This window comes from Heloderma suspectum, chromosome 5 (genome assembly GCF_057233095.1).
Source record: "Heloderma suspectum isolate Gila_16-S chromosome 5, 16-S_ref, whole genome shotgun sequence".
Lineage (NCBI taxonomy): Eukaryota > Metazoa > Chordata > Lepidosauria > Squamata > Helodermatidae > Heloderma > Heloderma suspectum.
Window position 1 is genome coordinate 234,109,485 of NC_139462.1, and position 24,200 is coordinate 234,133,684.

Sequence of the window (24,200 nt, forward strand, 5' to 3'; positions counted from 1 at the left end):
AAATTAAAAAGGAGATTTTTATTTTGAAGCTGTTCCCTGTACGTATTGATAATTTGCAGTAATCAAGTGTATTTGCATTTGCTAATACAATCATTGTGCATTTTAAGATTATTTTCCAGACAACCTGTGATGTGTTAAAAATACATCATGTCATTAAGCCAAGACAACTAGGTATGTTAATTAGTATATTATGTCAGTCATTTGTCATTCTCTTGCTAACTAATAACAAAAAGGTCAATTGGCTTTAAAAATGCTTCAACTGGTTCTAATTCCGCAGCTCGTTAAAAGCCAGATACCCAAAATACACCCCGAGACATGCAGCAACCACTATGATCCCGCATATTTTTCTCCAGTTAAAGCTGCGTAAAGCTTCTTTCTCTTTTTTTCTGGCCATGTAGGAGCCGAGTGCTGCCTCCATTACAGAAGACTCCAGGTACGGCCTACCACCATGTGGGATTCCTCCCTTCCCCCGAACCATTTTCTGGACCATCTCCATCAGCTCAGAGACCTGCCTGTCCCGTTCAGCTTCGTCTGCCCTGTTATTGAAAGCACAGACGCGATTCTCGCATTTCTGAATCAGCTTCTGGAGAGTATCGTTATCAGTGTCCCACACATGATCCTGCAAGGAGCCCCCTTCTAAGTCTTCTTTGCGGGTGAACAAGACAATCATGCGCTTCGTGGCCTCCACCCCGAACACGTCCCGGACTTGCTTGGCTGCAGCCTCGTCTTCTGCGGTGAAACGGCCCACCTGGGTCACGAACACTAGCGCATGAGGGCCGGGCTTGCAGAGGGCAATACAGTGCATGCCTTCACTTTCCACATCTTCACGGCAGACTTCGGCATCAAAAATATTTGCTGTGTCAATCACTAAAACACCCCAGTCTTTCCAGGTCCCGCAGGCCCCTTGGCAGACCTCAGTTGTTGCCTTTGCCTGAAGCCTGGACTCAAACACTGTCCGGCCAAGGATGGTGTTTCCTGTGGCACTTTTCCCACCTCCAGTCTTACCAACGAGGATAATCCTCAGCTGTCTGCCTTCTCCTGCAGGTATTGAAGAACATGTCAGCCAAAAAGCAACGCGCCATTGCTACAATTCAACTTATTGTCACGTAAACAAAAAAAGTAACCCCCCCCCCGGATATTCACGTGCATGGCTCCATTTTTGGGATGGACAGTATTTTGAGGATGGACCATAGCTCAGTCATGGAGCAGGTGTCAGGCATGACCCAGGTGCACGTTCAGTCCCCAGGATCTCCAGTTAGAGCATTCCGCGTAGGAAAGGCTTGGAAGAGGCCTCTGCTTGGGACCCCAGAGAGCCTCGGCCAGGCCAGAAGGGCCGCCGCTCAAGAGCACAAGTTTCCCCCGCAGAAGGTCCCGGGTTCAGTCCCTGGTGCACCGAGCTACAGGGGTCATGTAGCAAGGGCCAAGAAAGGCCTCTGCCAGTGAGTGTTGTGGTAAAGTTCCAAACTGGACTTGGAGGTCCATGCCCAGCTGCCCTCCAATTAAGCTCTGGACATGTGGGTAAGATTCAACTCGAGTCTATTTGTGTACAACAAAGGCAGCTCTGTCAACCCAGAGGCAGCCCAGATCAACACTCACCAGTTACATTTATAATCATAATGTGGCTAAATAAGTGACATCAGCCAAGCCTAGCGCGCATGTCTGCTCATTATCAATTAAACTTTTACTGGACCATCACCCCCGGCTTCTTCTCAGAGCCCTGCAACTTTTACAAGGACAATGATTCTTAGGTCTGGGGTGAGTTGCTGTGGAGACAAGATAACTTACCTCTATTGTCCTAACAGTTTCTTCTTTTGTACAAAAGAAACAAAGACAACAGGTTTTTGAGGAATCTACTACATTGGCATAAAAAAGCCAAGACAACATGGCCTTGCCTTAGTTATTTACCACAGTGTACACAAGAGTGGGCTGGATGGACCAAGCCTGGCTTGTTCATATGGCTGTTTGCCAACAGGGTATGTCCCCCCAATGCAAATAGCAGCTTCGGGGGGAGGCACATTTCCATCAGGACTAGGGCAGGGGAACAGTTAAGAAGTGTAAGGAGGCATGTCAATGTTGATGCCACTAAAACCTCCCAAAAACATTTGGAGCAAATGTAACCCCTATTCAGGAGATGGTTTACTCCCCTGGGCAGAGTCTTCACCAAGAGGGATGGCGAAGAGAAGAGACAACAAGGAAGAGTCAGTTCTGCTGGGAAGCTGAATGCTGGAGATGGTGATTATGGGCTCTTATCTCCTTGTAGCGTAAACTGAGCTGATACTTGGAACTGCAGGGGAGGGGGAATCATCTTCGTATCTTTGATATTTGTTATAATTATATTATTATTGCAGGACTGATAGCTTGAATGTTTGACTTGTAAACTGTGGATTGCCCTGTGGACTGAATTTAGGAAAACTACAAGAAAGGACTCCTGAAATATTCCGCATCTGGAGAAACCCAAGACACTTTGGACTGGCCTGCTGCACGGTTGCAAGCAAGAAATCCATACTGAAGTTTGAACTCAAAGGAACTGTTTGCTGCATTCATTTGTACTGGGAACTTCTTGCATGTTTTTGTGTAATTTAATTCTTACTAAAGACATATTTGTTCAGTTAGATCTTTGCAGGTTTTATTGTGATTAAGCCCCACAGGGCCGACACAAGTGGAGGTTATAGAAACTGGCAAATGCAAACTCAGATCGCTGCAAGCCTGCAACAGACGTTTTCAGAAATTTGGGATTTGATTTGCACAGAACGTTTTTGTTACGTGCTGTAAATTCTGGGGATGTAAAGGAAGCGATTAGGAATGTTGTGGAATGTTATGGGAGAATTGCTGAAATTGAAAGGATAAAAGCAAATAGGGAAGATATGTTGCTATGTGAATTCCATACTCCCAGTGCTGTTTTGAGAATAGGAAAGGAGTGCTGGGAGCAGAGCTTGCATGGAAAGTAATCCCTGTAGACGAAGAGGTTACAGCATTCCTTGGGGAGGATGCAGATAATATTGCTCAGGGAGCACAAGAAAGTACTGGTAGTAGTTATACGGAGGGAAAAAACTCCAGCTGCAGGTTCTACCCCTGCTGTAAATCTTCCCCCTGGTTTGAAAAAACAATTGATAGAAAGGGTTTTGCAAGCTGAGAGTTCCACTACAAATGTTGCAACAGATTTCAAAGTGAAACTCAAGACGTTTCCAGGAGCTATACCTAAACCAACTGGAGAAATAGATTATGCTGTTTGGAGAGTGCAGGCAAGAGAGTTACTGGATGACAATATTCCTGAAATTGTAAAAAGGAAGAAAATCATAGCGAGTTTGCGTCCAGTGGCATCACACGTTGCTCTGGGAGCAGGGAGGGAAGCTTCTGCAGAAGTGTGCCGTGCAGTAGCAGAAGCCGCATGTGGTAATATTGTTCCAGTGTCTAAGTTAAAAGTAAGATAGTATGAGACTCATCAGCATACTAAAGACGAGGGTCTTCAGGATATTTGCATCCGTTGCATGCTTTGGCTATGGACATTTCAGAACAGAAGGGGATTAGAGAGCAAGAATTGCATGTGTATGACAGGAACAGTTCTTTAGAGGATGCTGGCACCAAGCATGGTTCGCTGCCCTCGGAATAAAAGGCATTGGCTCTGGCAAAAAGCCAAAGGGGGTTCCATATGTGGAACTTCTTTATAACGGAAGAACTCTGGAGAGAGAAATATCTGATGAGCCAGAGAGAAGCCGCAAACAAGAGGTGCCTGAGAAAGGGAGGTCTCCAATTAAAATTGCAAGGGAAATTGAGAAAGCGGCAGAAAGGGCTCCCAGAGTTGTGACGACAAAGATGTCGATCGGAAAACCAAACATTTAGAATCTGCAAAAGAGATAGCAAAGTTGAAGCTGACTATTCAACAAGCAGGAGAGCTCAGGAGTTCAAGCCCGGCTTTCCCCAAAAATTATAGGGAAGAAAGAAGGTCAGTAGTGCCCAGAGAGCATAGTAGGCAGTTAGGATGCTTTGATTGTGGACTGAAAGGACATTTTAAGCGGGGGGGTGTTAACAGGCTTAGCCCGATCATCATTTCATCAGGCCCTAATGAGCACAGTAGGGAACCAGGAGCAGGCTGGTCCGCGGGAAGTGACCAAGAGCAGCACAGTCAGTTGGTGAGCAGGCCTCTGGAAAGAAACTGTGGTCAGAGGTGAAAGCGACAATTTGCAAGAACTGACAGGACCTGCGTGTAATGATTGTGTGCATTTGGATGGGGTAAAATGTAGTTGCTTGATAGACACTGGCTCACAAGTCACTTGGATACGCGAGACCTTCTATAAATCCCATCTGCTCCGTAGAGAATTACAGTCCATTTGTAATCTGCTTGAAACAGAAGGAGCTGGAGGGCAGGTGGTACCTTGTTTAGGATTTATAGTTTGGAACTGCAGATCCCACATGATGCTGAAGGCATAGGTAAAAGATACAAAGAGGTTCAAGTGGATCCCATTAGCCATCACACTAGACAAAAGACCACTGACGTAGCAGTCCAAACAGAACAGAAGGAAGGATGTATTCCAGACTCTGTCCTTCAATCAGACCGTAACCCTTTAGCTGGGGACTTCACCCCAGCTCCTCTATCGGAGGTCAGCGTAACCCAAAGCTCTGACAGAGAAGGAGCTGAAGCCACAGAGAGCGAGCCCTGAGAGTCACTTCATAACAAGCCCTTCCAGCAGTGCAGCATCATTAGTAGAATCAGAAGGTATCAATGGAGCGCTCACGGGCCTCCGAGAGAACCAAACCAGTTAAGTTCAAGGAGTCTGTGTTGAGCTTTTCAGTTGTGCCCCACATTTCACATCCTGAATCAGCATTCATTTATTGTAGTTACTTATTAGTTTGTATTAATTCTATCAATTTCAGACCGTAAGGTACTGTCGAGACGACAGTATTTTAGCAGGGGAGAATGTAAACCCACAGACTAGCTGGTTTAGTCCCGTGGGTGGAGTCCTCACTAAGAGGGAGGGCGAAGAGAAGAGACAACAACAAAAGGTCAGTTTGTTCTGCTGGGAAGAGGAATGCTGGAGATTATGATTATGAGCTCTTGTCATCTTGTATGTGGTAAACTGAGTTCGTGCTTGCGTGCAGCAAAATCGCAAGGGGAAGGGAAATCGTGTTTGTATCTTTGATAGTTGTTACAAATTATTATTATTATTATTATTGCAGGGCTGATACCTTGAATGTTTGAGTTGCAAATTGTGGATTGTCCTGTGGACTGAATTTAGGAAATCTACAGGAAAGGACTCCTGAAATATTCTGCATCTGGAGAGACCCAAGACACTTTGGACTGGCCTGCTGCACGGTTGCAACCAAGAAATCCATGTTTTAGTTTGAACCCAAAGGGACAGATTGCTGCAGTTATTTGTATTGGGGACTTCTGGCATGTTTTCGTGTAATTCTTACTAACAACGTATTTGTTCAGTTAGATCTTTGGAAATTGTATTCTGATTAAGCCCCATAGGACCCACACAAGCAGAGGTTATACAAACAAAAATGTCCCCTCCCACCAATACACTGCAAGCCAATCAGTAATGTACATTTATCACTGGAACTCTTCCTTACCTCGTCTGGTCCTGTCCATCTTTCTCTGAAATATTTGTGAAAATACCGAGTGTTAGTTATACACGGCCGTCAATATGCAAACCTAGAACACACCCACAATACTAATTGAAAAAGACAGGGCCCCCAACGAGAAGCCCAGAGCAGAGTCCGCCACGTCTGGAGCGGCATGGAATTTCATGGCCGCCACAAGAGCAGTGGACCTGTCTCAAGTACCATCAGGCCTAACCCATGTCATGTGACATAATTTGGCTCTGCTGTTCTGCTCAGGAGTGGGGGAGGATGATCTTTCGGTGGCTCCATTGTCATGGATGGATCATTACGCAGTCAAATTGCACTTCCAGGCTACCTGTGAACCCCACAAAGATGGAAGACCAAGTTGGATGGCCTGCCTCCAGAGCCTGATGAAACTGGAAGGTCTTCCAAGGTCTCTGGGACAGTTTCCTGCAGTCTTAGCCGGCAGCCCCGCAAGGCCCCCATCCCCCCCGGAATGGACAGCTGATCTGGACCACCGATGTGATGGTTCCCAAACATCCTTGACCAAATAATGTAGCTGTGTCGACACCTTACTGTTCCAAGGAGCTGAAGGTAACGAAACGCTCTGGCGACTGCTACAATGCGGATCTTGGAAGCCTGCGAGCACGGTCGAACACAGGCGAGACCCCATCTGTGCCCTTCGTAGTAACGATGGCAGCAAAGAAGTCTGGCTTCTCTGCCCCCATTGTGCCTGCACAATGTCGGCCAGTACAATTACTGGAGGAGGTCAGAGGTGTCCTTTCCTTTGCGGTGCGGAGTCCTGGGACAGCAGGTGTAGCACATCTGCTGTGGCCACTTTGCCTTCCGTTTCGCAGACACAATCACCCCACGCACACTGACTTAGATGCCATGGCTTGGCAGCGCCAGAGAGGGATGAGGCCAGGACACCATCTTGTCATATTGTCATGGAGACCTTTCCTCGTGTGCAACTGAAGAGGTGGACTGGCTGCTTGGAGGTTTGAGGCCTACTTCTTTTTCTCTGGAGCTATGCCAGGAGTGGATTAATTCGGGCAATCCAGGGGCCAATTTCCAGCCCCTGGACTCCGCCGGGGGCCCGCTCCTGCTGCCACATCACCCGCAACATTAAAGAAGGGGCCAAAGCAAGCTGAATGTTGCACGTTTGAGTGCAACCACTGTTCTTTTGCCACCGTGTTGCTGACTTTCAGCAGTGTGGTGTGGCAGCCGCATGGGCGGGAGCCACCCTCAAGTCTGGGGAGGGATGCATGTGGCCCCAGCCGTGTGTTTCCCTCCCATGGCCGATGCCCTTTGTGACTAGTAAAAGGATCTGGATTTCAGGCGGAGTGAATGCCTCCTTGAGGAGGGCTTGGTCCCCCGGTCCTCCGAGAGGCAGGGTGTGACCTTTGCTCAGGAAATCCAGCTTGGCTCTGACGATCCGAGCCACAATGGCCGGCCGGACCGTAACCTGCCTTGGGTGCTGGGGGAGGCGGTGGCCTCTCGACTCCGGGTGGCCTGGGAGGATGCCAGTGTGACTTGGGCCCATCCCCGTACAGATGGCAGCCTGGTTTGGGGCAGTCCCAGAGGCTGCCTTACACTGGAAACGGGACAGCGCAACCCAGCTGGCTCTCTTGGGCCTCTCCGTGGCTTCAGAGACCACTGACCACGTATCCGTGATGAGCCCGAGAGTCAGGGAGGGGATACAGTTTGGCTCCAGGGCCCTGCTAACCGCCTGAAATTAGGCACGGCTGAGGGGTGTTTTTCTTCTGTCTGCTGGGAAGCCAGACTCCGATATTCTCTAACCTGCAGTATAAACACTAGGCTACACTGCAGGGTTGTTCTTAGCCACTGTCTCTTTGTTACTATCACACACACACACCCCATCCGAAATAAGAGGATAATTGGTTGTATTTGTATTGATGCTGACCGGGAAATGTTAAACTCTTCGACAACCAAAACCCAAACCATTTCCCACGAGCACAAGACCTGACATGGACAGAGCAAGGCGCTCATGTCTTTGCTAGTCCCCAGTACATAGGGGCGGGTGGGGGCACTGCTGCCCAGCCATGGCGATCGTCACAATAAGAAACCAAAAACAAATCATAACACATAAAACCCGATACTTCTCCCTCTGTTAAGGAAACGGACAGCTGTCACCGAGGGAGAAAAGCAACAACCCTGACATGGAAAGGAAGCAGAAGGTCAGTGCCTGAACAGCATCTGCCTACAGGCAACAGGAGGGGAGATCAGGGCGGTGGGAAAGTGCTCATGGCGCGACCATCAGCCACGTGCGCTCAGAAGTGCCCCCCGCCTCTCACGCCTGCACCCGAGCCGGGGAGAGAGGCTCGGAAGTCCTCGAAGGGGCATGCGTGAAATCTAACAGCGGCAGTCGTCCTCTGCCACTCTTCAACGGCAGTGTCAGCCTGAAACATGTTCCCTGTGCAGCTACTTCTCTCCTCTTTTCTCCCCCTCCCCTGACTCTACCTTTTTGGAGATCACAGGTTCCCGTCTCCTCACCTGCCCAGCGAGACCTTTCCTGCTCCTGGATTGTCTGACAAGCCGTTTTTCTTTCCTGCCTTCTTGCAGCGAACAGGAGGATGTGATGAAGCTTCTTGTCCGAGCTGAAAACAAAACTAATCGCTTCGAAGCAGCAGAACAAATAAATATATCCCCCAGGGTCTTCGACACCTGAGTTGCTGATGTGGCAACATTCTACGCACTGAAGGAAGGGGGGGAGGGAAGCAGAGGCCGCGGGCTGAAGGGGAGCATGGCGGCTGCAGGAATTCGTATCCACAGCCTGGCAATTGCGGACTTTGACAGATTCAGTACTTCTACCAGAACTGATTGTGGGCTGAGAGCAATTCCCTGCACCCCTCACACACACACACAAGACTTGTGTAAGGAAACTGTATGGAAACTGAGAGGCACAACAGGGTAGATACAGCAGTTTTCTTACACTGGAAACTCCAGTATAAAGTGTTGCTCTGCCCCAAAAGCAAGAGCCAGGAGGAAAAGCTGCCCTTCTGTGGGAGGCCACCGATGGGCATCTTTTAATCACCACCTTTTTGCTCCTCTCTGAGTATCCACCCCTGGAGGTTCTAAAGTTGACTAATTCAACGTTTCTTCTGCTACCATCATCATGGATCTGCCACCAAAGGTTGGTTGCACAGTTCTCAATGTGCCCAAAATGATTCCTGAAGAAAGTGACGACCCCCCCCCTGCCCCCACACAAGAGCAAGTGCTGTCTTGTCTTGGAGGTGCCAGCCCCAGGCAATTAAGACCATTGCATAGAAAGTAATTAGGAATCCAGATAATTAAATAAAAAAGAAGGTAACTGGTACCAGTAAGGAGTGTACCAAGTGAGTTTAGAATGAACTTTAGGTAATTGTTATCAAAATGTAACTGGCAAAGCCATTTGGATAATATCCAGAGAGAGAATAACTCATCACCAGAGATGAAAAGGACTGTGTGAAAAATCAAGGGACATCAAACTGTATTATTCAGGGTCAGAGTGAACTTTCGCTTATCAATGAATATTGTATGAGGTATAGACATTAAATCACATATATAGATGTCTAGAAAAATTTCTGTACTTAGGTTTAGAGAGCAATCCTATGGACACTAGACACTGTCTAGAGATTTTTCAGTTTCTGGAAAGTGAGCCTGGAGTCAGGGCTCCAAGCTTGATTCTCAGAAACCGCACTCCCTGCCCCCTTGTAGCTGGCGTGGTTCTTTCCATGTTGGCTTCTTCTCCCTGTTCAGGAACGGAGCGCAGAGAGGGCAAAGTGGGGGTGGGGAAGGGAAGAGGCCTCAGAAGCCTCTTTATGAGGCTTGCAATGCACCATGCAGCCTCCCCCAGTCCCGCTCCAATGTCACCAGCTAGGCGAAACCTGTGTCTAGCTGAAAATACAGCGCGGCCAGAGCATGTAGGAGAGGATTCCCTCCATGCTCTGGCTGCCCTGCATTGGATAGGCATCAGCTTCCGAGTTCAGAGGCTGACATTTATCTCCATAGGGTTTTGCCCTTAATTAGTAAACTTTGGCATCCTCCTGGATCGACTCCATGGGATGGGTATCGGAGGCACTGGGCTACAGAGGTTCTGGTCCTACCTACGGGGCCAATTTCAGAGAGTAACACTGGGTGACTTTTCCTTGGCCCCTTGGCAACTGAGCTATGGGGTGCCGCAGGGTACCATCCTGTCCCCAATGTTGTTTAACATCTATATGAAGCCACTGGGAGCAGTCATTAGGGGATTTGGAGCTAAATGCCATCAGTATGCTGATGACACGCAGCAATATATCCCTGTGACATCTGAATCAGGAGAGGCTGTGCAAGTCCTGGATCAGTGTCTAAATTAGGGATGGGCGGATTCCCTACCTGCTGCTCGGGGGGGGGGGATCTGCCCGCAGGGGGAGGTGATCCGTCCTTCCCCCCGGAATCCTCTGGCTGGCTCCGCTCCGAGGCGTTTGTGCGGAGCCGGTTGCTGGCTCCGTATCACCAGCGATACGGCTGGCCGCCATTGCCGTGCCATATCACTAGGTTAAGGGCTGACTCCGGACACAAATGGCATCCACTACATCATTTGCGGCTGTAAAGCTCTTAGACTAACCTAAATGCAGCTGTCAATGGCTGCATTTAGCTTAAACTAAGAGCTTTATGGCCGCAAATGGCATCCATTACACCAGTTGCATCTGTGGTTTTTCCCACGATAGGCTATTAAAACATATTTTAATATCTTAATTAAAAACAACAATAATGCACATGTAATAATTTTACATGCATAACCATAGACTTATCTCCAAAACAGTAAAACAGAGCACAGCCCTCCCAAAGTTCAGTGTGTGTTTTTCAGCTTGAGTCCAAACAAAAATATACATTAAACTTCTCCCCGAAGCTTGATTTTTCTGCTGGGAGAAGAAAGGAAACAGTCTGTACTCTGTGCACTCCCACTCTGCAGCAATCTCCTCAATATGTGGATCAGGATCCAGCAACGCAGGAACTTTGTAAACAGCCCGTTATGCAATATAAAAGAATGTAAACAAACAAGGAATTCAGAGTGTTTGAAACAAAATCACAACTCTTTAAAAAAAAATTCAAAAGGAACCCTCGCTACTACCCTGTCTCAAGAGTTCAGGGTCTTACAGGGAGGAGAAAACAATCTTCTTCCACACTGCGATTTTGGTAACTCCTTAAAATGGTGACCACTCCCTAGCTCACTCCTTTACTGAGCATGTGCAGGAAAACTCCCTCAGATTTCTTAAAGAAAAATATTTAACCCCAGTGGGTTACACAAACATAAGCCATTTTGATTGTCTGCAGAATCAATATGTTCTCTGGGAGAGCAATCCTGTTGCCACTAGAAACTGCCTAGAGGGCCATAGGATTTTGCAGTTTCTGGTAACCGAACTCGGAGCCAGGGCTCCAAGCTTGGTTCCCAGAAACCGTGCTCCCGCCGCAGCCCTCGTCGCTGGCGCGGCCTCCCTGCACTGGCTGCTCCTCTGTGCTTGCAAACGGAGCACGGAGAGGGCAAAGAGGGGGCGTTCCCGGGGCGGGGACCACGGAAGCCTCTTTACAAGGCCCCTATATGCCGCACAGCGCCCCGCCCCTCCCACGCCGACACCCCGCAGACGCACAAAGTGGCACGTCTAGCCCCTCCGTGCTCCACCTGCCCTGCCTTGGAGAGCCGGCCACCGCTAAGTTCAGAGGCTGGTGGCTATTGTCATAGGACTGCGTCCACAAAGGTCTTTTTAAAAATGTATCTACAGAAGTGTAACTGTGGAAAGTGTGACTGTTCCCGTCAGTGTGCCACTTCGAGGCTGCAATGCTCAGAACAAGCCCCACTGAACGTAGCGGAATTTACTCCTGAGGAAACACGTATTGCACTGTGGACTGATTAATTTCTTTAGACCGGCCTTCTCCAACCGGGTGCCACTGGCTGGGCATGATGGGAGTTGCGGCCCAACACCTCTGGAGGGCATGTTGCACAAAATGCTAGTGTCGCCCCCTGGAGGCTAGTCCAATTTGCCCCAAAGAGGAGAGTCAACTTCAGGCTGGGTCCAACTCGATTTTATTGTTTGCAAACAGTTCGACAAAGGAGCTCACGCTCAAAGCAGAGTCGACCCTGGGCGACCCCCGCGCTACAGTTTTATCACCTCAGCTTGCATTCCTCAGCCAGCGTGTCACTTTGATTGGTTGCTGGCAGTTTGCTTGGCAACCTTATCTTAGGGTTACTGTCTGCTCATTCCAGGCATGCGCAGCTCTTAGAATACTACGTGCTGCTTAAGACACATACAATGGCTTTTAGGTTACATTTTTACTACAATTCCCCCCTCAAAAGGCTTTTCTCAAATTTATACTCTCTTTGGTCCCGCGGTGGACTACGCACTTAAAGGCGCAAACTATTATCGCTGTGGCATTGACGGTTTTCTCTAAGCAGCAAGTGAGGCCTGGGACGCCCTTGTTCTAGCTACTAGAATGTTGACAACAAAAACACTTTTTTTTTTGAACTTTTGGAACTCAGTTTTGTTCCGTTCATCAGGAACCCTTGAAACGAGAGCGCCCTCTTTCTGCAGAGCTACTTGAGTCCTTTCAGGGGTTCATTATTCCAACGGTGACCTTCAGGTGGGTCAGCTTCCGGTGTGACCCTCTCTGGTGCAGGTGATGCCTTTATTCAGTGTGATGAATCCACTTCTTTTCTTTGGCGACTTTCATAGCAATGGGAGTGGTAAGTAGGATCTGAAACAGACCCTTCTGCTTCTTGGTAGGTGGTTCATCTTTCTAGGACTGGATTAGCACCCAATCACTGGGACTGAGATTATGCACTGGAGCATCTAAAGGCCAGGATTGGTGCGGTGTCGCAAACCTGTGAAAACAAAACAGACTGCAAGGCAGTAACACAATCTTGAATCTTAAAACTCTTACTTCTAAATTTACATTTAAGCTGTCAGCCATAGGTAATATCCGAGGTGGGCGCTTATAGAACGTTTAAAGGGTGTCAATTTAATACTTCCCTTGGGGGTGCACCGTACTCGAGTCAAGGTGATTGGCAAGGCCTGTGGCCTTTCAACTTAATCTTTCAACAAATTTTAATGAGCATTGTCTTTAAGGTGCGGTTCATCTTCTCAACTTGACTTGTAGATTGAGGTTTCCAAGGGGGGTGTAGCTTCTAGTTAGTTTGTTATGCCTGGGCCACTACTTGCGTCACTTGTCCAACAAAATGGGGCCCCTGATTTGATTCACTCTCTTTAGGTAACAAGAGCTTAGGGATTACTTTTTAACAGGATCTTGGCTACTGTCTGAGCGGTGCAGTCAATTGCTTTTATCATTACTAGCAGGTACCGATAGCCATGAGTCTGGGGCAACTCTGAAAAGTCAATTTGAAATCTCTGAAAAGGACAGTAAGCGCATGGGCGACTTCTCATTTGAGCTGGGGGCTCAAACATCTTTGAATCATTTCTGAGGCACAAAGGGCAGTCAGCCACTGTTCTCAGGTCTTGGTCTAACCTGAAGGAGGTGCTATCTGCCTCGGGCGCACCCAAAATCAGGGTGTTAAAGGGGGATGATCCCTTTATTAGCTAACCATAATTTTTGAACTTCTCAATGAGCGGCTTCAAGCCTGCACAGGTGGCTTTTTTCAGAGGATACTGCCTTACGCACACAGGGCTCTCCCTTTTTAAAGAAGATTTTAATTTGTGTTATGCATTTGGTCGGGCAGGGGTTCTGTCTGTCCATACACATGGATCAACATTCTCTAAAATCTCAGTCTCTTTGGCCTCTGACACAATCTTGATTGCTTGAAAGGCCATTTGATAATTTGAGCCCTGCATTGCTGGCAGCTGTACTACAATCTGATTATCACGGAAGAAGATTTTAGCTTGCAGTTTTATTAACAAGTCCCGCTCCATGAGGGCAACCAGGTATGCAGATGAAACTACAAAGGCATGTTCCAGTATGTTATTTCCAGTCTTCATGAGGAGGGGCTTACACACGGGCAATTTAGTTTGTTTTTTTTCCCTTTAATTTCTTTTATAGTTACATGCTTTCCACTTTTTCTTGCTGGGGGGCTTCACAGGGATCATAGAAAATGTGGCTCCAGTATCTACTAGGGCTTTACAGTCCTCGCCAACAACCCTTACTTTTACCTTGGGATTCTCCCGAGCGTTTGTTCGTAGGGCGGTGGCCCTTCAGCTAGACTCCCCCCCACTGGAGGACCCTGCCAGCATTTGGCAGCCTTCAGGGTGAGTCTCTTTTCTCTTTTCTTTCAGCTCTGGACAATCTTTCTTCCAATGTCTCTTCTCTCGGCAATACCCACATTTATTGAGCCCCGGTCGGCCCTTTCCTTTTCTGCCCCCCCCCCCCCCGTCGCTTCCGTGCTCTCAAGCTGCTGTTTATATCTCCGCCCATGGTGGCTGCCAGCATTGCCTTTTCCTTTTTCCAGGAATGGCACTTTTTTATGTGCACTCATGTGCACCATAGCTCTAAAAACTTCATGATCTGGGGTCTGATAAGGCTAAAGCAGGCGGTGATATTAAGGCTTGCTTCAATTTAAGAAAAGCCTTTTTTATTTTAATTGTCCACTTTAGTGGGTAATATTTTTGTTAAAGCTTCATACAGGGGCTTCACCCCTTTTTATGGTTACTATAGCCTCCCTCTTGTAACAGGCACACTTATCTTTTGGCTTGCCTGTTCTGCAAATCATGTTTCAAATTCTCTGTGCCATGCACCAGTTTTAACTCTTTGTTTTCTCTGCAAGTTAGGCTGTTTGCCATTGTTTCGACAGAGACTCGCTTGCTTAGATCTTCTTACTAATCTCAACGACACACATTTGGGATAAGCTTTCTTCTTTTTTTTTTAAGCCTTTTTGTCTGCTACTTTCTTCTGCCTTCTTTTATACCTTTTTCATATCATTAAAATCTAACACCATGACTGGAAAACATTTGTTTTGTATAGTAGGGCATGGTAGAGCAGATCTAACCATTATACTGCTCCTCTGACTGCATGGTCAGGGCCCATCAAAATCAAGGGAAGGGCGTTCTCATATGTGGAAAGAGTTCCAAGCCACCATTTTTGCATCGGCAACTCCACACTGCATGAGTTTTGGCAGAGTGTCAGGTTTGCCTCTGAGCAAATGGAACGTCAGAACAGTTCAGATTTTGAGAAAGAGCTGGAACACATGGGGCAGGAACTTTCTTAGGCTTCAGAAACACAGCTGGGCTTAGAAGTATCACTGGAGAGTGGGGGACTCTTTCTCTCTCACCTCTTAAGTTAAGAGGATTTGCTGCCCCCCTTTTTAAAGGGAAACTAACTTTCGTAGTTTCTCTTTGAACTTTTTGAAGGCTGTTTCCTTTGTAGTCTATGAATCTCTAGCAATTTGTATCTGTATGCTTCATTAGGGTAAATGAAATCAAAGCCTTGGAAATCATAGAATCATAGAATAGTAGGGTTGGAAGGGGCCTACAATCCAACCCCCTGCTCAATGCAGGAATCCAAGTCAGAGCATCCCTGACAAATGGCTGTCCAGCCTCGTCTTGAAGGCCTCCAGGGTGGGAGAGCCCACCACCTCCCCAGGTAATTGGTTCCATTGTCATATTGCTCTAACAGTTAGGACGTTTCTCCTGATGTTCAGCTGGAATACAGCTTCCTGTCACTTGAGCCCATTATTCCGTGTCCTGCACTCTGGGATGATCAAGAAGAGATCCTGGCCTTCCTCTCTGGGACAACCTTTTAAGTACTTGAAGAGCGCTATCAGATCTCCCCTCAGTCTTCTCTTCTCAAGGCTAAATATACCCAGTTCTTTCAGTCAAATGCAGCTTTTTATCTGAGTGTTGAAATCACAAATCAAACTGTACACTGAGCTGATCACAAACAAACACACAATCTACAACAACGGGAGTTCAAGGTTATGACAAGCCTCACAGTACTTTTTATGGCAAGTCTTTAACTGTCTAAAGTTCCAGTCCATGTGCAGAGTGCCTCTAACAAAGAAGGCTTTGGGCCATAAAGAAGGGATGCTTTTAACAAAAGCTCTGTGTCTCTTCATCAGTTCGAATGGGGAAGGTGTAACCTTACACCTCTTCTAGATTCCTCCACAGATAAGAACAGAGCAGTGCTGCTCAGCTTTCCAGCTGTGATGCTTTTCTTGTTTTTTTTTGCAAATCTCACTCTTTTGTCAGGTCCTCACAGACACCTTCCAGCCTCTCTGCTTGCTAAGGCTAAACCAGCCAGGGCGAAGGGGGGTTAGGCAAGTCCCCCTTGGCTCTGCTCTGAGCAGGCTGACAGAGATAAGCTTACACAGACCCTGATATTTTAAGAACTTGCTCTGTCTTTGTTTCTTGATTTTGCCACAGTCTTTAAGTCGTCAAACAAATCTCTTTCTTCAGAAGTTGCAACTTTTTTAACTGCTTTTGCTTCTTCTAACAAACGTGGATACGGTGGCAGACAAACTGTTTCTGGAGGGCCCCCTCCCTCCCCCAACAACCTCTCCTCCCAACCTAACAGGCCGAATCAGACCGGGGGGGGGGGAGCTCCGGGCACCTTGGGCAGGGTCTCCCAGTCTTCAAGCTCCTTCCGTGGGGCTTGAATCGGGGGGAACAGGGGCCTTGGGCTTCACCTCGGAGCATACCATCATGACTTTACAATATTGAACTTTATATTCAACCTTTTCTCGCCTTCAGTGGATTTTGGTTGGCACTCATCCAAATGCTGATAACCTCACCTTCCCTGAGGCAAATTTATCTCTCACTACTTGATTCAGACACCACCCGGGGTCTCTTGCCCCTGCGGTCCTTTGCCAGTAACACATTTACACATTTACACTTCCGTAACTAAGGGGGATTCTTTCCGCACCAATTCAACCAACCATCAATATAGGCGAATTGATCCCATTGCCCATTATTCACCACATTTTTATATACAGCATTTACAAGATTTACACCAAAGGATCCTATGTCTGGCCCACTAATTCCAAATGCTGGCCATTCCAATTGACAGAGTGTAACCAGCTTGCCTTTCGACATCTTAGTACACGGAGTCTGACAAACCTCAGACGCTTGACTTTGCTAAAGTTCTTTAGCGTGCATCCCAAGGGAGTGGCAGAGCTTTCTAAACGGGAGCTACCCGCCCCCGTTGTGCCTACCTCTGTTTGAAACCATACACGGAGTCTGACAAACCTCAGACGCTCCGAAGGCAACTCAAACAGAAAGACAGAAGGGAAATCAAGTACTTACTCTGCCCAGCACCCTAGTGCCGTCTCTTCAGACCCGTTCAGCCTGGTTGACTCAATCAATGGAGTCCACGCCTTTAACCTCCTGGGTGTCCCGACCCCCGTTCTCTGGTGCCGTGGCAGACCTCAAAGGCGGTCCGGCGCGCCCCACAGGCACCTTTGCCGGTTCTGTCGTTTGACCCCAGGGTGGTCCAAGGGACTCCTGGCTGCTCGCCAGTTTGTTGCACAAAATGCTAGTTTCGCCCCCTGGAGGCTAGTCCAATTTGCCCCAAAGAGGAGAGTCAGCTTCAGGCTGGGTCCAACTCAATTTTATTGTTTGCAAACAGTTCGACAGAGGAGCTCACGCTCAAAAGCAGAGTCGACCCTGGGCGACCCCCGCGCTGCAGTTTTATCACCTCAGCTTGCATTCTTCAGCCAGCGTGTTACTTTTGATTGGTTGCCAGAGGTTTGCTTAGCAACCTTATCTGAGGGTTACTGTCTGCTCATTCCAGGCATGCGCAGCTCTTACAATACTACGTGCTGCTTAAGACACATACAATGGCTTTTAGGTTACATTTTTACTACAGGCACCAGGTCAGGGGAAGCCGGTTTATTCATGTGTTTGCTTCATCTCCAGAGCGCCCATGGCCGAGCTCTCTGGTCTGGACCTTTGGATCCCCCCGCCCTTCGGAGATCCCAGGCCTAGCCTCTCCAGCTGTGCACGGCGCTCTCCGCTTCCCGGGCCGCCTGGCTGCTGCTTCCCCCCGCTGTTTTCCAGACGTTACTAGGATTTGCTCCGAGCTGGAAACAAGCGTGCTTCTTCCGGTTTCCCCTTGCTGAAGAAACTCCCCTGGCTGAACTTCCAGCAGCTGGAGCAGAGCAGCAGCTCTCGGAAGCAACCTGAGTGGGCGGGGCTCAGCGGGGCTGCCGCGGTACAGCTATGGCTTGACCCAGCAGCCTGCTTCCAGCGCGGGGGAGGGCATTTTCCCCAGGCAGCTGCGGGAGGTGGCGAAGCGAGCCACGTGCGGGGCCCCGAAGGAGCCAGGCCAGAGAGCCAGAGCGCTGCCGTGAGGGCCAGGGCACCAGCCCCCTGCCCCGTTGGCTGAAGGGCAGGAGAGGCGACACGGATGGCCCTCTGGGGGGAGGGGGGGTGAGCAGCCTAGGCAGAGCAGCACAGGCCTTTGGCTGGGGAGAGACCCCGGAGGGCTTTACTGGGGACTCAACCCCCTCTGGAGCGTCAGAGGTGGTGGGTTGACCCCCGCCCATGCGGTGACCTCGGTGATGCCATTTTTGCCGCCTCTTGTTGTCCTGTTGATGCTGGCTTGCCACTTCTGCGATTATCATTTCACAGAATCGTAGAATAGCTTAGTGGTTGAGACGCTGAACTGCAGACCGGAAGGTTGGCAGGACAGCAGTTCGAGACCCGAGTGCTGCGTGACGGAGTGAGCTCCTGTCTTCAGTCCCAGCTCCTGCCAACCTAGCAGTTCGAAAGCAAGAAATTGCAAGTAGATAAATAGGTACCGCTTCGGCGGGAAAGGTAACAGCGTTCCGTGCACCTCGGTGTTCAGTCATGCCGGCCACATGACCACGGAAGCGTCTTCGGACAGCGCTGGCTCTTTGGCTTAGAAATGGAGATGAGCACCACACCCTAGAGTCGGACACAACTGGTTGGGGACACCTTTACCTTTTTTATTTAAGGGGCCTACAAGGCCATCGAGTCCAACTCCCTGCTCAATGCAGGAATCCAAGTCAGAGCATCCCTGACAGATGGCTGTCCCCCCGTCTTGAAGGCCTCCAGTGTGGGAGATCCCACCACCTCTCTAGGGTAATGGGCTCCATTGTCGTATTACTCTTAACAGTCAGGAAGTTTTTCCTGATGTTCAGCTGGAATCTGGCTTCCTGTCACTTGAGCCCATTATTCTGTGTCCTGCACTCTGGGATGATCAAGAAGAGATCCTGGCCTTCCACTCTGGGACAACCGCTCAAGGACTTGAAGAGCCAAGTGCTATCATCTCTCCCCTCAGTCTTCTCTTCTCAAGGCCAAACATGCCCAGTTCTTTCAGTCTCTCTTCATGGGCTTTGTTTCCAGTCCCCTGATCATCTTTGTTGCCCTCCTCTGAACCCTCTCCAGTTTGCCTGCATCCTTCTTAAAGTGTGGTGCCCAGAACTGGACACAGTACTCCAGATGAGGCCTAACCAGTGCTGAGTAGAGGGGAACTAGTACTTCCCGGGATTTGGAAGCGATGCTTCTATGAATGCAGCCCCAAATGGCATTTGCTTGTGTTGTTGTTGAGCCACGTATCCCCCATCTTGTAACTATGCATTCGGTTCCTTTTTCCTAGGTGCAGAACTTGGCATTTATCCCTATTAAATGTCATTCTGTTGTCTTCGGCCCAGCGCTCCAGCCTATCAAGGTCACTTTGAATTTTGTTTCTGTCTTCCAGGGCCCAATTTTGTGTCATCTGCACATTTGATCAGCATTCCCTGCACCTCCTCATCCAAGTTATTAATAAACATATTGAAGAGCACTGGGCCCATTTTGTGGGGGCTGCTCTATTGGGTGGGTGTTTTTGGGGGGAGGACGTAGTCATCTGGAGAGGAACTCCCCAATTGTGTCAGGGACAGACAGAATCCCGGCTTTGTGAGACGATGGGAGGAAATTCAGAAAAAGGAGAGATGTGCAGAAGACCCCCTGGAGTGCTCCACATCTGCTGAATTTGGGACCGGCCCTGATTCTGTTCTGGGTCCAACCCTCCGTCCTTCCCTCGTGCCCGCAGCTGTGCCTCTGTCATTCCGCATCAAGCACTACATTCACAACAAACATCCTTTCCGCACCAGAAATCTCCAGTGCTCTCTCATCTTCCAAAATGCCAGTGTGATTTCATTTTCGGTATGAAAAATTCTTGGCTTTGATGGGGTTAAAGGTTGACTCTTAGGCAGCCCTTCAGATGTGCTGGACTACAGCTCCCAGCATCCACAGCCAGGCAGGCCACTCAAGCCCTTAGCCACCAGTACACTATGGCTGTGGGGTGCTGGGAATTGTAGTCCAACCCACATGGAGGGCTCCAGGTGGCATTTGTGAGGCTTAAAGCAGTTCTCCTTTCCTTTACTTTGTGAGAACAGAAAATCTGCGCTGATCGAGACGCTCTGCTGCATTTCCTCTCCCACGGCGTTACCAGCAAGGCAGCCAGGCCCAGGCAGCCTCGACTTGGAAAAACGCTCTCGGCTGTGCAAGACCTGAGTGGCTCCCTCAGAGCAGAGCGACTTTCCAGAGGATCGCTGCTTTGCCCCTTTGGAGCTGATGGGTCGTTCAGATCAAGCGTCCTGCTGGGGCTTTGGCTCAGCAGGGCCACCAAGCCAGCTCACAGTGCGATCTCTGGATGGATGCCGGTTCTTAAGAAGACAGCCCAAGCAAAGGATCCTGAAAAGGGATGCTAGAGTCCTCCCGTCCTGACTCCTGACTCAAGCAGAGGGGGCAGGAGGCTGGTGGGGTGGCGCACCCTACGTTTCCCCTTTGCGGGGTTTCACAAGCTGGGAAATAGGCACCCGCCTGTCCCACTGGGAAGCGGAGATGCTTCCTGAGTAATAAAAAGCCTTCAACTGCAGGCCACTGGCATGCAGCTCTCAGGCGGCTGGCTTCCTCGCATGGCCTGTGTGAGAACATTTCATTAGTCATCTTTCTTTTCTCTTTTTAAAGGCAGGAGGGCTCCAAAACACATTTTCTTCAGGTAACATGCACGCAGGTGTCTAGCCACGGGTACACTTCCTGGGTGGCCCTGGGCCAACGACCTTCTCTTAGCCGCAGTTACCCATCTATAAAATGGAGATCATAATGGTTTGTTTCACAGGCTTGTCGTGGAAGTCATCCAGGTCCAATCTGTAAGCACCAGGCACAGAAAAGTGGAGAATCAATCGTAGAATCAAAGGCAGAAGGTACCTCAAAGGGCATCTAGTCCAGCCCAGTGCTGGTGTAGGCAATCCAGAGACCAGTGGCACCACCAAGACTGACCCATGGGGTGTGGCATGGGCATTCCTGGCCTGGAGCCCACTTCCTCCTCTGCATGACTGGCCTGATTTACTTACAGGGGTGACTAGGGGAAGAGACCCCCTGCCTTCACTGGGCCAGGGGGCTGAGTCATACTCCGCAGGGGCCGAAGACCCGACAGGGCCGTCACGGGCCAGGGACAGTGACGGCCTGCGCTGGGTGCTGCTGTCCAGCCAGCATCTGCAGGCCAAGTGGGGAGCGGGCAACATGGCCAAGCTTGCCTCTGCTACTGCCGCCACCCTTTGCCCTCCGTGAGGCCAAGGGTTGGGGGGGGGGCTAGGAGGGGTGTTGGAGAAATCTGCAACAGATTCAAAGGAGTTTGGATTTCTGTGAATCCAACCTGCAGATTCTGCAGTGATCAACTGGGGGGGGGGTTATGCAAATACACACTTTCATAAGCATGCATTACTTCTAAAGCACATTAATGCAATTGCACATTTGCACAAGTGCAAGCAGGAATGAAATTCGTGTATATCCCTAAAAAAAACCCTGAATCCGTGAATGAGTGGGCGATGGAATGAAACACGCCTGACAGCGTGTGAAAAGCAGACAGAACGGATTGAACAAAACCTCGACCTCCCGAGGCCCGGGTACTGCTGTCTTCCCCTCCACCACCCCAGCGGGCCACTGCTGCCTCATATCTTCACTCAGCCCCTTCCACTGGTTTTGCTAGGACAAGCTCGAAGGGCTCCTCTTCTAGAGTTTGATAAACAATAACTGAGGTTAACTATTAGGAAAGCCTTCACTGCAAGCACAACTGTTTCCCATTGCGCAGAAGGGAAATGGGGGCTGAAAATGCTGTTGGGGTTGCACTTCTCGCCGCCACCTCCTGGGGCCTGGCAAAGGTCTAACAGCCCCGCCTAGACAAGCAGGGGACATACGGGCACACCATGGGAAGAGCTGGACCCCATCAGCAGGTCACTTAATGCTCTCAGACGATGCATTCAGCAGCACTCCGGTCAAGCGTTTCCACTGATAAATACGGGTTCTTGGGAGGCAGAAGCTTCCGGGTAGCCCCCAGGCAGCCGCACGGTAGCCAAGAGCGGCATCCTGGCCGCAGCATCTCTCCCCTCAGGCACAGCAGCAGCCACCCCGGACGCAGAAGAGCCCAACGGGAACCTGAGGGTTGGTGCCTCCCTCTGGCAGGGCAGGTGGCCCGAGGCCGCTCACCACCCCCGCCCACAGCCGCTCCTCGAGAGCAGCGGCAGCAACTGGGCCTGGAGGTCGCACCCAGCCCCGGCTAGGCCTGCCTGAAGGGGAAGCCAGTGAGACACAGGCACGTCGGAAGCGGCCTTCCACAGAGCCGGACCCTCTGCCCACCTGGCCAGGTCTGGGGACACTGACTGGCAGCACCGGCTCCCCAGGGGTCCTGGCAGGGGTTTTCCAGCCCTACCTGGAGACACTTCTGCTGCTGGCACGGACGCTCAGGCAGCGTTTCCCTGGCTTCTCCACTGCAAGGGCTCCTTATAGGACATGCTGGAAGGCCTGGAGTTGTACCTCAAATGGTATCAAGCGATGTGCTACATGGTGTGTTCAGCATCATGCTGCGTCTCTTAGTGGATTAGCCCAGATGTTCTGGCTTTGTGTTGTTCGAATGGAATCTATACAGCGATCGGTTTATACACTGCAGATTAAGAAGGAGATTCGTATTCCAAGCTGTTCCCTGGGCATGAGGGTTGATAATTTGCAGTCACCAAGTGTATTTGCATTTGGTAACACAATCATTGCGCATTTGAAGATTATTTTCCAGAGCCTGTGATGTTTTAAAAATATATCATGTCATTAAGCCAAGACAACTAGGTATGTTCATCAGTTTATTATGTCAGTCATTTGTCATCCTCTTGCCGCCTAATAACAAGAAGGTTAATTGGCTTTAAAAATGCTTCAACTGGGTTGAATTCCTTGGTGCGTTAAAAGCCAGATGCCCCCAATACACCCCAGCACATGCAGCAAACACAATTATCCCACATAGTTTTCTCCAGCTAAAGCTGCGAAAGACCCAGCTGAAATTGTGAAACCAAGATTTTGCCTTTTTTCTGGCCATGTAAGAGCTGAGTGTTGCCTCCATTAAGGAAGACTCCACATATGGCCTGTTGCCATGATGCATTCCTCCATGCTCCTGAACCATCCCCTCGACCATTTCCATCAGGTCAGAGACCTGCCCCTCCCGTTCCGCTCCTGCTGCCCTGTTATTGAAAGCACAGCAGCGGCCCCCACATTTGTTAATCAGCTTCTGGAGAGCCTCATTATCAGAGTCCCGCACATACTCCTGCAAGGAGCCCCCTCCTAGATCTTCTTTGCGGGTGAACAAGACAACCATGCGCTTGGCGGCCTCCACCCCAAAGACTTCCTGGACTTGCTCAGCTGCCTGTGCGTCTTCCGCAGTGAAAGAGCCCACCTGGGTCACAAAAACCAAGGCGTGAGGGCCAGGCTTGCAGAAGGCAATACAGTGCATGCCTTCACTTTCCACATCTTCACGGCAGACTTCAGCATCAAAAATATTTGCTGTGTCAATCACTAAAACACCCCAGTCTTTCCAGGTCCCGCAGGCCCCTTGGCAGACCTCAGTTGTTGTCTTTGCTTGAAGCCTGGAATCAAACACTGTCCAGCCAAGGATGGTGTTTCCTGTGGCACTTTTCCCGGCTCCAGTCTTGCCAACGAGGATAATCCTCAGCTGTCTGCCTTCTCCTGCAGGTATTGAAGAACATGTCAGCCAAAAATCAACGCGCCTAGGGATGGCTGAGAATTCCACCATGGATTTCAGTGAACCCCCAAAATCCATGGCGGAACGGCCTGCCCCCCTGCCCCCTCGCGGATTCCCCCCGGGACGAAGCTTACCTGGGGTGGATGTTCTGGACGGCGGCGGCTCCAGCGGCTGGTCTTTCAACCGGCTGCCGCAGCTGCCATTTACATTCTGGTCTTTGCCGTCATAGGCTATGTAAGTATTTACGTAGCCTATCATGGCAAGCCAAGGGGAAAAAAAACAGCGTACGCAAATGGCAGCGGCTACGGCGACCGCCATTTGCGTTCCCTATTTTTCCGTTTTATCCTACGTAAATATTTACGTAAGCAATTACGGCGAAAAAAAAGGGAACCACAAATAGCGTAGTGGGCGCTATTTACGTTCTTTATTCCCCCACTGTTTTATCCTACATAAATATTTATGTAGGCTTTTACAGTGAAAAAAAAAGAAACACAAATAGCGCCCACTACGCTATTTGCGGTTCCCTTTTTTTTTTCGCCGTAATTGCCTACGTAAATATTTACGTAGGATAAAATGGGGAAATATAGGGAACGCAAATGGCGGCCGCCATAGCCGCCGCCATTTGCGTACGCTTTTGTTGTTTTTTGGGGGGGGCATGCCGTGATAGGCTACGTAAATACTTACATAGCCTA

At 49.5% G+C, this 24,200-nt stretch overlaps 2 protein-coding genes and 2 long non-coding RNA genes across 9 annotated transcripts in view; 2 read left to right on the top strand and 2 right to left on the bottom strand.

Annotated features, from left to right (window-relative positions):
* On the bottom strand, positions 1–22,268 carry LOC146345380 (GTPase IMAP family member 3-like). The gene is made up of 4 exons (XM_084860142.1): positions 22,198–22,268; positions 8,077–8,199; positions 5,572–5,596; positions 1–1,038 (listed from the first exon to the last, which is right to left on the bottom strand). Exons 3-4 carry the CDS (start codon positions 5,588–5,590, stop codon positions 266–268), a joined length of 792 nt encoding a protein of 263 aa, XP_084716268.1. The 5' UTR covers positions 5,591–5,596; positions 8,077–8,199; positions 22,198–22,268; the 3' UTR covers positions 1–265.
* On the top strand, positions 1,965–3,988 carry LOC146345381 (uncharacterized). Its single transcript, XR_014792549.1, has 2 exons — positions 1,965–2,232; positions 2,349–3,988. It is a non-coding gene; the product is annotated as an uncharacterized LOC146345381 (long non-coding RNA).
* Positions 19,132–23,033, top strand: LOC146345382 (uncharacterized). The gene is made up of 2 exons (XR_014792548.1): positions 19,132–19,649; positions 19,883–23,033. It is a non-coding gene; the product is annotated as an uncharacterized LOC146345382 (long non-coding RNA).
* The window catches only part of LOC146345383 (GTPase IMAP family member 1-like), a 9,300-nt gene continuing 4,540 nt past the window's right edge, over positions 19,441–24,200 (bottom strand). For 4 of the 6 annotated variants that reach the window (XM_084860132.1, XM_084860130.1, XM_084860134.1 and 1 more), the window contains one exon: positions 22,606–23,492. In XM_084860132.1, coding sequence (XP_084716258.1) covers positions 22,678–23,492 — 815 coding nt within the window. In that variant the 3' untranslated portion in view covers positions 22,606–22,677. Of the gene's footprint in view, positions 20,637–22,197; positions 23,493–24,200 lie in introns of those variants that run through there. The other 2 variants (XR_014792537.1, XR_014792536.1) reach the window with 2 other exon arrangements.